Raw genomic sequence first — 12,572 nt, forward strand, 5'->3', positions numbered from 1 at the left:
CCATAATTACTACCCCATCCATCCCACGAAAAACTTCTCAACGTTTTCTAAATACGGATGTATCTACACACTAAAACATGCCTAGATACAACCGTATCTAGGCAAACTTGAGAAGCGTTTTTTTTTTGGAACGGAGAGAGTACTACTTTATCGATGTGCTGATTAGGAAGCACATGTGTGTACGATTGTGTAGTACTGTAGTTAGCAAGAAAAGGAGTACAATAATGGATGAACTATATTGACATACAATCTCAATATAGTAGGTAGATGTTTTAGCTAATGAATTGCCAAAGTTAAAAAAAACTTGAAACCAATCACCATAGATATTTCAACAAATATAGAAATACCAATAAAAAAACTCATGATAGAACAGTCTATGAAAGAAAATAATGTGGGCTCAGCTTGGGAAAAATAATATGAACTTACAATTGAAGTCATGTGCGACCCCCTACAAAATATTACAGTATAAATTTTGAGATAGCATAAAATGAGAACTCCATGCAAGAAGCAAAAGTAACATCATGCCAAAGAAGACCAAGTATTCTCAAGTGAAGGAGATGTCAGTAACAGGTGTGGTTTCAGTTGGTTGCTCTGTTTTACATGTACTGTAGGCTTGCAAGTAATGATGCAGTGTCCTACATTGTGCCATAATTTTAATTAGATCAATCAACATGGAGTGAAGCCAACAACTGATGCTAATTTAATAGCTCTTCCCAATGTTCAAAAATAAAAAATAAATATTACTACCTGTGAGTGGGAAAATCAGAATTTCTGAGCGGAGCTTAATGTTTGCAGAGCAAGACAAAGAAGTAATCTTATGTGAAAGATACGAATACTTCCTAGCATGCCTTCTTTCCAGGCTGGTCTGACTAACAACTATGCTAATGTAGTATCAACCCAAAAAATGTCCCATTGTTCATCTCTCTGCAAATAACAAAACAGAATATAACAATCCAACGATCAATGATGCCAGAGCTTGAGCAAAGGTAAATCATAGTTCTTTCGTGGATCAATTGAAAGTTGGAAACTCATTCTTGAATACTGAATTACAGCAAGCATTGAACTTGTAATAACCACCCAACTAAGTATCGATTATAAACCATTTGTTCTCAAATGAAAAGTTTGCCTCTACTTGTAAGGAAGCCAATTATTATCTCTCTATCTCCAACCTAATGTTGCATGAATAGGCTATCCAAATAGTAAGACATGAACGATAATGTTGTAGTACAACTTTGAGTGACTACAGATCACCGAACAACTTACTTACTTTTGTTGGGCCATTCAAACGGAAATAACATAACGATGTGGCACGCCCTAATTTTGCAGTACTTGAAGATATCTATCTTAAAAGAGGGACTAATCAGAGTATTTGGAGGAGATTAGTGTCACAGTTTTGGAGAGCCTTCATACTGGTGACTCCTGAAGGTGCCTCCATCTAATCATTAGTGTATTTCCACATGAGCTCCAGCACCTAAATGTAGAGAAAAACGATCACCAGCAATAATAACATCACCCAGGCTGAGTAGACATCTCATTTGATGAAACTGCCATCTCCAGTAGCTTAGGAATAATGAATAAACTCGAGTAGAAGTACTTTATGACAAAATAAGATGAAAACTAAGAATCGAAAGCAGGTAAAAAACAGAAAAGAAAGAGGGAGGGCCATGTGTATTTTGCAGAAAAGTTACACCCATTTAGTCACCTCATCTGTACCTTCTAGTTGTAGTCAAAAGAAAAAAACTACAATTTTTTTATATATGCACAACACGGGAACTTTATACACACTTATATAATATCAAAGTAGGATGTGCCCATGCTAAGAACTGGAGAAAAAAATAAGCATCAAGTCAAACAAAGACAGCCTGAATTTTCTTCTGAGCAGATTTGTAGTACACAGAACAGGGCTGATTAATTCCATTGAACTGTAGCGGTGGAACTACTGGTAAGAGAAAAAGGACAATCAAGTCTAAAGATAGCATGTACCTATTTTTTCAGAAGATTTGCAGTACCCACAAAGAATTGCAAGCGTCAAGTTGTTTGATTGATTTATCGACTTGCACAATAAATAATCATTACTGTCACAACACCAAACGGTGACAAACATATACTATTATTAAGCACAGAACAAAAGGATGCATTTCTCCAAATTCAAAATAACTAAATTTATGCTCCCTAAATTGTGTGGAAGATCTTATAGCCATATATTGTTCTCATGTCTTAAACTGCTCTGTATAGAGAGTAATATGATATAAGGTGGGTTAACTGTAAGTCCATTCATAAGTGTAACTAAGTAGATTAACCATCTAAACCATTAACAAAGTACGTTGTGGTCAAAAAATAATGAAATCTAATTCATATAGGTGTTGCTTTGTTTCTTGGTCCCTATACTCACAAATGTGTGCAACGCACAAAATCTTTGCAAAAAGGATGTTTGCCATGATACTTGATCGGCGACCTGAATATAATATCTTTCAGTACATATATCAAAATATTCAAGCAGGAGTCGAAAAGAGAATATATAGAATACATAAAGCAGAAGAACATGTTGGTGTAGGCTGAAGAAAGAGGAATGCAGAGTATGTTGAGAAGAAAACAGACAGAAGAGAGAAAAACATTGAGATGCACAGTTGCTAAAGGGAGAAATGGGGAAGACTTTTGAGTAAATTTACAATCACATGTTCTTCTGCTTTAGTTGAGTAAACATTGAGATGCACAGTTACAATCACATGAGAAAGTGTTTTAAGGGGTGGAGTGCAAATGTGAATGCAGAGATTAAGAGAACAAAGGAAGAACTGTTTTGACATATAATAATGCAAAAATTAGAAACGTGTTCTAGTTGCTAATCCGTGAAAGTACTGATTTTACATAGTATTATCTTCCAAAGGAAATTAAGAAAATCCACTTAATCATGTACATATGTATCACTAAATATGGTAAAAAGATTAGTAGATGGAGAACTTATAGGCAGTATTACCTCCCAAAGGAAATTGAGAAAATCTACTTAGCAGCACTCAAAAAATAATCTACTTAGCCATGTACATATATATCACTGGAGATGGTAAAAGGATTAGTAGTTGGAAAGCTTATACGCGGGGAAAATGAAAAATAAGTATAGATAGATTAGATAAATTAGAACCATATTGGTCGCTAATAATCTGATGTTCCCAGTGCGTTTTCCTTGGGTAAAAAATCCTATGCATACAAATTATCCATCATTTTTTATATAGTGTTCTTATAGGAACCGCCGAATTTGTCAAACATGTATAACTAATTCAATAACTCAAGATGGATCAGACCAAAGAGTTTACACCTGGTCTGCACTGAAGTAATAGGTTGCTCTTGTAAAATCACGATTTGCATCAAATTTGAGGCCCATGCGACAATTATGCTCCACCTCCAAAATGCGTCCCTTGAAAGAACATAATGCAGAGGGTTCATTATAAACTCCTGTAGGGTAGGCAACTGAGAAAAATAAGAGGCATGCAATGATAATCAAACACGAGGTAGAGGCTATGTAGCAAATATAATCAAAGGACCAGATCGGAGGAAAACCTGACCGGAACTTCACCAGGGGAATCGCCTAATAAGCTGGTACATTGTGCTGAACTGCATTACCTTAATTGATCCGGTGACAACGGCGGCGCTGGCAACATCTGCAACACCATGGTTTGTAATCTCGGAGAGGCTCATGACAAATGCAGGCTGAATCAGCGACATGGACATGAGTTGGATCGAGGCGGCATGATTGGAGCCCACCGCCAACCAGATGCAGCTCAAGGACAACCTCATCACTTCTAGGGACAGACCACGTGCTCAGACCAGCGCGACGGCCTCAGAAGAACCCAACAGGCAAACTCGATCCCAGCCTTGAAAAACGGTGTTGCTGGATTGGTAAACCCAAAATCCGGTGAATCCACATCAGAATCGAAGAAGAAGCGCCCCACGCCTCCACCAACGTTCATCCTCGGCCGCCATGGATAAGAGAGAGCAGAGAAAGAAGAACGAAGAAGAAGAGTTTTCAAAAGAAAAAACAGAACACAAGATAACACAATCCATAAGAAAAAGATCCACTGCACGCTGCGCAGCCCTCGTTCAGAGTGGCACGCTGGCAGCGAGAGAGCACCAAAGGAAAACCAGGGGGCGAACCGCCTTCTGTGCAACGAATTCGTCGCCCGCTAGGCAGCATCCCCTCGCGCCGGTCATGAGGCAAATCCATCCATCCGCCGCTCGACTTCCCAGATCCGTCGATCTTGAGCGGTTGAATTGGCATCCAGGCATCCTCCTCTCTGCTCCTATAGCGCGTCATCGTCGCCCGGAGCAGCGCGCGAACGCCGGCCAGGAGCAGCGCGCGAACGCCGGCCAGCACAAAGCGATTGGGTAGGCAAGAGATCAAGCAGGGGGATGCCGGTGGAATTTGGTGGAGAGGACGGTGAGGGTCGATGGAGAAGGCACGCGTCGAGCCATGCGTGAAACTTGTCATCGGCGCCGCTTTGACCATCGACAGCGCACAAATAGAACGGACAGAGCTTCAGTGACTTCATGATTTCAAGTCTCACCGTGACTTGGTGGTAGCATCCACCATTTATCTTAGATCCAACACTCCAGATTGTCTCTCACTTCGAACTAAAAAACTAAAAGTATTCAAAAAAAATTGAAAATTTTGCAGTAAATTGCAAATGCCTTGTTTTGAAACCTGGGAAAATTTCATCCCATTCGGATAACTAACTTGTGATTAAATATATTTTTACGTTTTCGAGCACCGAGTGTAAACTAAATACCTATTTAATCACAAACCTTTGAGTCAAATGAAATGAAACTTCACCAGAATACAAATCAAAACATGCAGGATTTACTAGAATTTTTTCAAAATTTTCCAAGCATTTTTATATATTTAGTTTAAATTCTAAGTTAATCAGGTACGTTGGATGAGAGATGGATGGTGGATGTTGTCACCAAGTCACGGTGAGACTTGAAAGCATCAAGTCACCGAAGCTCTATCCGAATAGAACTGGCCTAGCACTTCCCGAAAAGCCTGGCAGCTACGGCCACACAAACATCCCGTCTCCAAACACCAACAGGGAAAGTAGGCCCTAAAATTGTAGAGAGCACCGAAATCGTACACAACGAAAACTGACGGATGGAGGTTGTCACCGCTTTAAACCTCAACTAAGCTCAAAATTCTATCAAAAATCGAAGCAGTTCAGGTTTAATATAATATATAAGTTATTGTGTCTAGCTCTGGCTCATTGAACATGGGCATGTTTTCCTTATATAGTTGTGTGTGCCAGCGTGATAACTTGCACAATATCTATTTTCCTACACTCCCATTTCATTGAAGCCACTTTATTTTGTTATGGTAATTAAGGATGATTTTTTCCAGTCACACGGATCGACGCATCAATATTTCATGAGCACATGGACTCCTCAAACTATAACATATTCTCTTTGATATACATATATGCCCCTCTTAGGATTGCATGTTCAACATTATAGCAGGTAATAACACACTTATGCAGATAAATACCAAACATATATATGATAAGGCAATAAAGATTCAGTACTAAAATTATGTCAGCTTGGCCCAAGTATCAAGCATTACACATATACTACCTCTGTCCATTTTTAGATGTCAAAAATTTGTCTAAATTCAAATGTATCTAGACATTTTTTAGACATAGATACATTTAAATTCAGATGAACCACTGGACATCTATTAATGGACTGAGGGAGCAGATAGTCCCTGCTCTCAAAACAATGCCTTCAACAAGATCATTGACAGGCACAACCAGTTAAGGCCAGACCTTGGATTTTCATCCTGAAAGGTAAGGCTTTGAATTTCACCTGTGTTGCCGCCCCCACTTGCATATTGCTGTTGTGAAACTCAGAACATCAAGCAAGCCCCTCAACAATACATAGACTCCAACATCCATTGCTAGTCCTTCAATCCGGCCTTTGAATGATATTCCCCGCCTCTGATTTCACCATGTACTAGAATGTCATCTGATGGCAACATAGAACAGGCGACAACCAAGATCACAGGCCGCCGACCATCCCAGGCCGGCCGAGGCAACGCGGCGAGACACCTTGCAACCGGCGACAACCAAGATCACAGAGATGGAAAGGAGAAGACCGACCTAGGGTTTACACCCATCTGGTCCGTCCCACCTCGCACCTCCATCGCCAGCGGCCGCTACCACCATCACCAGGACGATGCCCAGACCGGCGCCCAGGTCGCCGTCCGCCGCGCCGCTGATGCCCTAGGCGCACCGCCGCTCACGCCGCCGCACATCGAGCAGCCAGCACGCCGTGGTGCCCGACGAGCGCACCGCACCCAAACCGGGGAGGATCCTTCCCGCACCGATCCACCACGCTAGGGGACGAGTAGGCCCCGCCGCCGCCGACAACGACCTCATTCATATAAGATTTCCTCGAGAAAAATGGCATTTGACTTTAGTATATGTATTCTCAGATATCGTGTAGTGTCAAACATGGATGCATAGTGGGTACCAACTACTAGTGCATATGTGTACAGAGGTCACGAATGATGGCGCGTATTACATGTCTAATAGACGCAACAGACACATACAACTGTACCATGTTAATCATCGTGCTTTATGTTTGATATGCTTTGCAAAAATATCACCGACGAAAATTGAGCTAACCTGCTTCACACGAACTGAGGGATCATGCATCATGTGTAGGCTGAATAACGATCGTGCGTCCCATGAACGTAACTAAGAACCAGAGGCAGACTTGGATGCATAGTGCATACTTCGTGTACCAACTGCAAGATGCCACGATGCAATTCTATCACAATGTCACAATTGCGTGCCAGCAACTGAGCTAGCTAGCTGGCTAGTTAACCACCGTAGTACGCCGACGATCAAAGGTCACATATAAAATCAACAACGGAAAGCCTAACTACCTAACATTGATTGAATAGGATAGTAATATTCTTCATAATTAGTTTGCTACAAAACCCCTAGCCATATCGATTATCATGCTGTCAGCTGCCTCCTCATCTAGCTAGAGCCTAGAGCTAGCAAAGCCAGCCAACTATGGAAGCTGGCTACCCTAGGTACCTCCTCTACGGCCTCCTCATCCTGGGGTCATGGCTCGTCTCCTTCAGCCTCCACTTCCAGTTCGTTCACATCTACCTCTTGTCCTCTGAACCCCGCTCAGGACCGGCGCTCGTCGTCCTCCGGCCCTCGGTTCCCATGGCGCTCGACGCCACCCTCCCTCCAGCTCCCTCTGCCATCGGGGCCGATGAGGATGGCCGTCCTTCGTCTGTGGCATCGTCGTCGGCGTCGTGCGAGGGGAGGTACGTGTACATGCTAGATGTGCCTTCCCGGTTCGATGTTCTCAGCGGCTGCGTCGAGGGCGCGCCGGCGTTTCAAGACGAGTACAGCATGTGCTCCCTCTTGGTCAATGCTGGCATGGGCCCCGTGCTCCCTCCCGCCACCGGCGACGGCAGTGACGGTGACACCGGCGTCATCCCCAACATCGGATGGTAAGCTCGTTGATCATCAACTGACAGTGTATACTCCATTAATCGATGGGGCTTGGCTTCATATATTATCAGCATTCAGCACGCATCTGAGAATGCGCACGTCGTTGCAGGTACAACACGTACCAGTACGCCCTGGAGGTGATCGTCCACAACCGGATGCGGCGGTACGAGTGCCTCACCGACGACCCGGCGGCAGCCACGGCGGTGTACGTGCCCTACTACCCAGCGCTGGAGCTCCAAGAGCACATCTGCGACCTCAATTACACGGTGCGCAGCGGTCCCTCCTCCGAGTTCCTCCGGTGGTTGTCGTCGCGGCCGCAGTGGGCGGCCTTCGGGGGCCGCGACCACTTCATGGTCGCCGCCAAGACCAGCTGGATGTTCCGCAAGGACGCCACTGGGACGTGTGGCAACGACTTTCTCGAGCACCCCGAGTCCGGCAACATGACGGTGCTGACCTACGAGTCCAACATCTGGGAGCCGCGCAACAGGGAATTCGCCGTGCCGTACCCAAGCTACTTCCACCCCAAGTCGGCCGGCGAGGCGGCCGCGTGGCAGGACCGCGCCCGCGCTGCGGAACGGCCGTGGCTCTTTGCCTTCACCGGCGCGAGGCGCGCCAACGGGACGCTGGTCATCCGCGACCGCATCATGGATTGCTGCGCGTCATCGAGCCGGTGCCGGCTTGTTGACTGCAGCCACGGCATACAGGGCAGCAAGACCTGCCAGTCGCCGCGGACGGTTGTCTCCGCCTTCGCCACCTCCCGCTTCTGCCTGCAACCGAGAGGCGACTCCTTCATGCGCCGCTCCTCGGTGGATGCTATAATGGCCGGGTGCATCCCCGTCTTCTTCCACGAGGGATCCACCTTCCAGAAGCAGTACAGGTGGCACCACCCGGACCCGGACGGCAGCGACCGCCGGTACTCGGTGGTCATCGACGCCGACGAAATCCTGGACGGCAAGGTGGACATCGAGGAGGTGCTGGCTAGTTACACCGAGGAGGAGGTGGCCGCCATGAGGGAAGAGGTCATCAAGATGATCCCGAGGTTCCTGTACGAGGACCCCAGGTCGAGGTTCCAGGGGGACATGCGGGATGCGTTCGACATCTCCTTGGATGCGGTAATGGGGAGAGTGAGGAGGATCAAGAACGGCGAGGATTTATGATACGGAGTAGTAGTTTTTTTTAGTGGTATATAAAGCAACGCTGTATACCGAGTAATTCTCATTTTTCTGATAATTAACTTAATTCATTCTCAATAATGTGACGTCATCAAATCTCAAATACAATCCATGTTAAAACTCACGAGTAAGCACATGTCAAATAAAATCCAACAGTTTGGAGTATTTTTTTTTCCTAAGTTACAACTCACAAGTCACAACTTATGTGCAAGTAGTAAAATCTCAATTATAAGTTTATAACCAATGTTGTAACTCATGCTATGAGGCAATCCAAAAGTCTGCGATTTTTTTTCAAAATAATACAAATTATTTATTAATTTACGGAAATATTATGCGTTTTCAAACAATTTCATTTTTGTGACTTAGTCAGTTTTCTAGCCGCCGATCGGCCTACTGTCCGCCGACCAGGCCGTCGACAGAGCTGCGACAGGGCTTATTGGTCACTAGGGGCGCGTTTGGTTGCCTGGGCCGAATTCTTGCATGTTTGCGCCAACGAGATGGAGGCATTGCGCGTCGCGAACGGGCCATGGGCCACTTTTGGCAGGTCGTTTGGTGGCCTATGCGGTCTTTTGCGTGCCGGAGAAAGAACTCATACCCCATCGTTTGGTTGCCCGTTTCCAGCCCATTCTTCCCAGGTCGTGCAACCCATAGCCTGTTTTGTTGTAGATAGCTCAGTGCTGTGGTAACCCCTTCACTTAGAGTGGTGAGGTTACCCAGTATTGAATAACAACACACATCAGATTCAGTTGATCAGAAAAGATACTGGTAATACACAACAACTAGTACTTAGTGGGCGATGCATCACGAATGAAGCAACTATTTCGTGATGCATCACAGGTTCGTCACGAGGGGTTAGTATATACCACCTGGAACAAGTTCATCATTACAAACCGGGGATCATGTTGTAGCAAGTTCTAGCTAATGGAGGGATACAAGATCACCTCCCAAAATCAGCGGATCATGAGAAGGAAGCAGAAGCACTAAGCAGGAAACTGGTTGCGGAGCCAGGTCCTAAGCCAGCTCCTCCTCTCCAGTGGCTGCATCTTACAGTAGAAGGCATACTCGGCTTCATTGTCTGCAATGAAGTCGATAGTCCTGACCAGCAAGTTAGGCTGGAACAGCTGCGCCTTGTAGACGAACCGGAGAGTGGAGATCGTCTTCATCTGAGCGTAGTTGGTGATCGGGGTGCCGATGTATTGACGATGCTTCGGGTACCGCTGCAATCGACAAGGAACACCTGTTAGTGAAGACAACATTGACATGTATATAAGGAGCTCAATGAGGATTCGTACCAGGATGTACTTGTCTGCCGCCCCTTCATCACGGCCGTAGAAGCAGCAACCATCTTCGCTCCAGTTCAGAATGCGATCGGATTTCATCTTCATGATGACGCTCCACTTCGTCCTCCAGTTTCTGATGTGGTTGTACAGCTGAAGAGTGGTGACATGTACGCCGGCGAATGCAAGAACATCCGCAGCTACCTTCTTCATCTGCTGCTCATTGAATCCCATGTTGAAGCAGACGCCGCTACGGACCAGCTGAACCAACCGGTAAACTCTGATAGTTCAGGTTTCCAAACCATGGCTGGTTTGCTTGCTATCAGAGATGGTTGAGCATTCACAGTTGGCGCAGACAGATCAGGGGAGCCCAAATGTATGATCGCCTACATAACAAACACTAGCAGATCAATGAACTACCACATGGACATCCTTAAGCACTAGCACATCTATGAACTACCAGTACCACATCAAAGAACAACGAGGTAGGTAAGATCGGTCTTACAGTCAAAGGAGCCACACGCAGCACCGAGGTAGGGGAAGCAAGGGACCCTAGCGAAGACGCAGGCAGCACCACCATCCCAGTGGAAGATGCAGGTAGCACCACCGTTCCTGTCATAGAGTCAGATGGAACATGGAAAACCTCCACAACGTCCACCGGCGACGAAGGAATGTCCTACAATAGATTCGTTCAGACCCCGGTTATGTACCCAAAAGATCTAGATCTAAGGCTAGGGTTTGTGGAAGCTTACCACAACCGAAGTTATCGACGCAGACGAAGAAGACGACCATCCTCCGCGGCCAGTAGCCGCCGCCACAGCCGCCGTCGCCGCCGCAAGCCTCGCCGACCGTGCGGGTGAGGTAGAGCCGGTGAAAGAACATCTCTCATATTATGTTTTGTGTGTTTGATGTCAATGTATGTGATACACTAATGGTTGTTTAAGTGGTACATGAATTACATAGATACATTTGTATACGTGTTGGATGTGCTCAGTTTTGTTAAAATGCTGTTTGCAAAAATATTCATCAGGCCGGATAATCCGGGCCGGATATTTCCAAAATATCCGGCCCCCAGAAATCCGGCTAAGGACTTGGGGAAATGCACCTCAGTATAGGGGCCGGACATTTTCCCGGATATTGTCCCGGTTTTGTACCAGGGCCGGATTATCCGGGCCGGATATTTCAAGAATATCCGGCCCCCTCGAAAATGGCTAAGGACTTGAAGAATTGCCTCTCTGGACAGGGCCCGGATATTTGCCCGGACATTGTCATGGTTTTGTTCCTGGAGGGCGGATTATCCGGGGGGCGGATTATCCGGCCCTTACTTAGGGCGGATTATCCGGCCCCCCGAAATGCACAACGGCTGGATTTTGGGGAGGGGTATTTATACCCCTCTTCTTCTTCCTTACCCCTTTGCTCAATCATTGCACAAGAATTCTGCCAAGCTTCATCTCCATTAGAGCCACCTCAAGAAACACAAGATTTGCAAGATCTCCTTCCTCCCCCAACCAAATCTCTTGATCTTTGGAGATTCGAAGGAGAAGCCACCGATCTACATCCTCACCGAAGCGTTTTTCATTTCCCCCTCATTTGTTTGAGGGATCTCATGCTAGTGTTCCTATTTGGTTCCCTAGTTGATTTGTTGTTGATGTGTTGTTGTTGATTGTTGTATTGTTACAGATTTGGGAGCCTCCAATTTGGTTGTGGATGTGTGCCCCAAGAACTTTGTAAAGGCCCGGTTTCCGCCTCGAGGAAATCCCTTAGTGGAAGTGGGCTAGGCCTTCGTGGCGTTGCTCACAGGAGATCCGAGTGAAGCCTTCGTGGCTGTTGGTTTGGCTTGCGTAGCAACCACACTCCTCCAAACGTAGACGTACCTTCTTGCAAAGGAAGGGAACTACGGGAATCATCTCCGTGTCATCGCGTGCTCCACTCTCGGTTACCTCTATCCCATTCTATCTCCTATATTGCGTAGCTATATCTTGCTTAGTTGATATCCTTGTCATATAGGTAAATTCACTTAGTTGCATATCTAGAGAATTTACCTTTTGTGTCAAGCCTAAGTTGAAAAAGAACTAAAAATTGGTTAGCACCTATTCACCCCCCCCTCTAGGTGCGGCATACGATCCTTTCAATTGGTATCAGAGCCTCGGCTCTTATTTCGGGCTTAACCGCCTAAGAGTATGCCGAACGAGGATCCCACGGAAGAGGCCACCAAGACGGTCTCCATGGAATACTTCAATTCGTTGAAGTCCTCCATGGAAGCCCAAATGGAAAGCATGAAAAAGATGATTGCCGAGCTTTTGGCTCCGGCCCTTCCTAAGGCTCCTAGTGTAGAGGTAAAGGACACGGGTGCGTTAGAAGAGGGTGAGGCTTCGGAATTACCCTCCTCTACCAAACCCGTGGAAGGTGATAACTTAAACACTTTAAAAAATCCCATTGCATCTCCTAGGACGACTAGTGGAGGTGATAGCTACAATCGAGTAGCTCCACCTTTTCTATCTCCCGATATACCGGTTCCCCATCCCCATATGAACATTCGGGGCGACCCACCTAAGTTTTCCATTGAGAATTTCGATACTTGGCAATTTGAGTTTCGCTCTCATGTTTGCAGT

The 12,572-nt window shown here is 45.8% G+C and overlaps 1 protein-coding gene across 1 annotated transcript; it reads left to right on the plus strand.

The window, feature by feature from the left end:
- Nucleotides 1-7,058: 7,058 nt before the first annotated feature.
- LOC124673944 (xyloglucan galactosyltransferase KATAMARI1 homolog) lies at nucleotides 7,059-8,668 on the plus strand. The gene is made up of 2 exons (XM_047209990.1): nucleotides 7,059-7,510; nucleotides 7,621-8,668. The coding sequence occupies exons 1-2, from the start codon at nucleotides 7,059-7,061 to the stop codon at nucleotides 8,666-8,668; spliced, it is 1,500 nt and encodes a 499-aa protein (XP_047065946.1).
- Nucleotides 8,669-12,572: the final 3,904 nt, after the last annotated feature.

This window comes from Lolium rigidum, chromosome 1 (genome assembly GCF_022539505.1).
Source record: "Lolium rigidum isolate FL_2022 chromosome 1, APGP_CSIRO_Lrig_0.1, whole genome shotgun sequence".
Taxonomy (NCBI): domain Eukaryota; kingdom Viridiplantae; phylum Streptophyta; class Magnoliopsida; order Poales; family Poaceae; genus Lolium; species Lolium rigidum.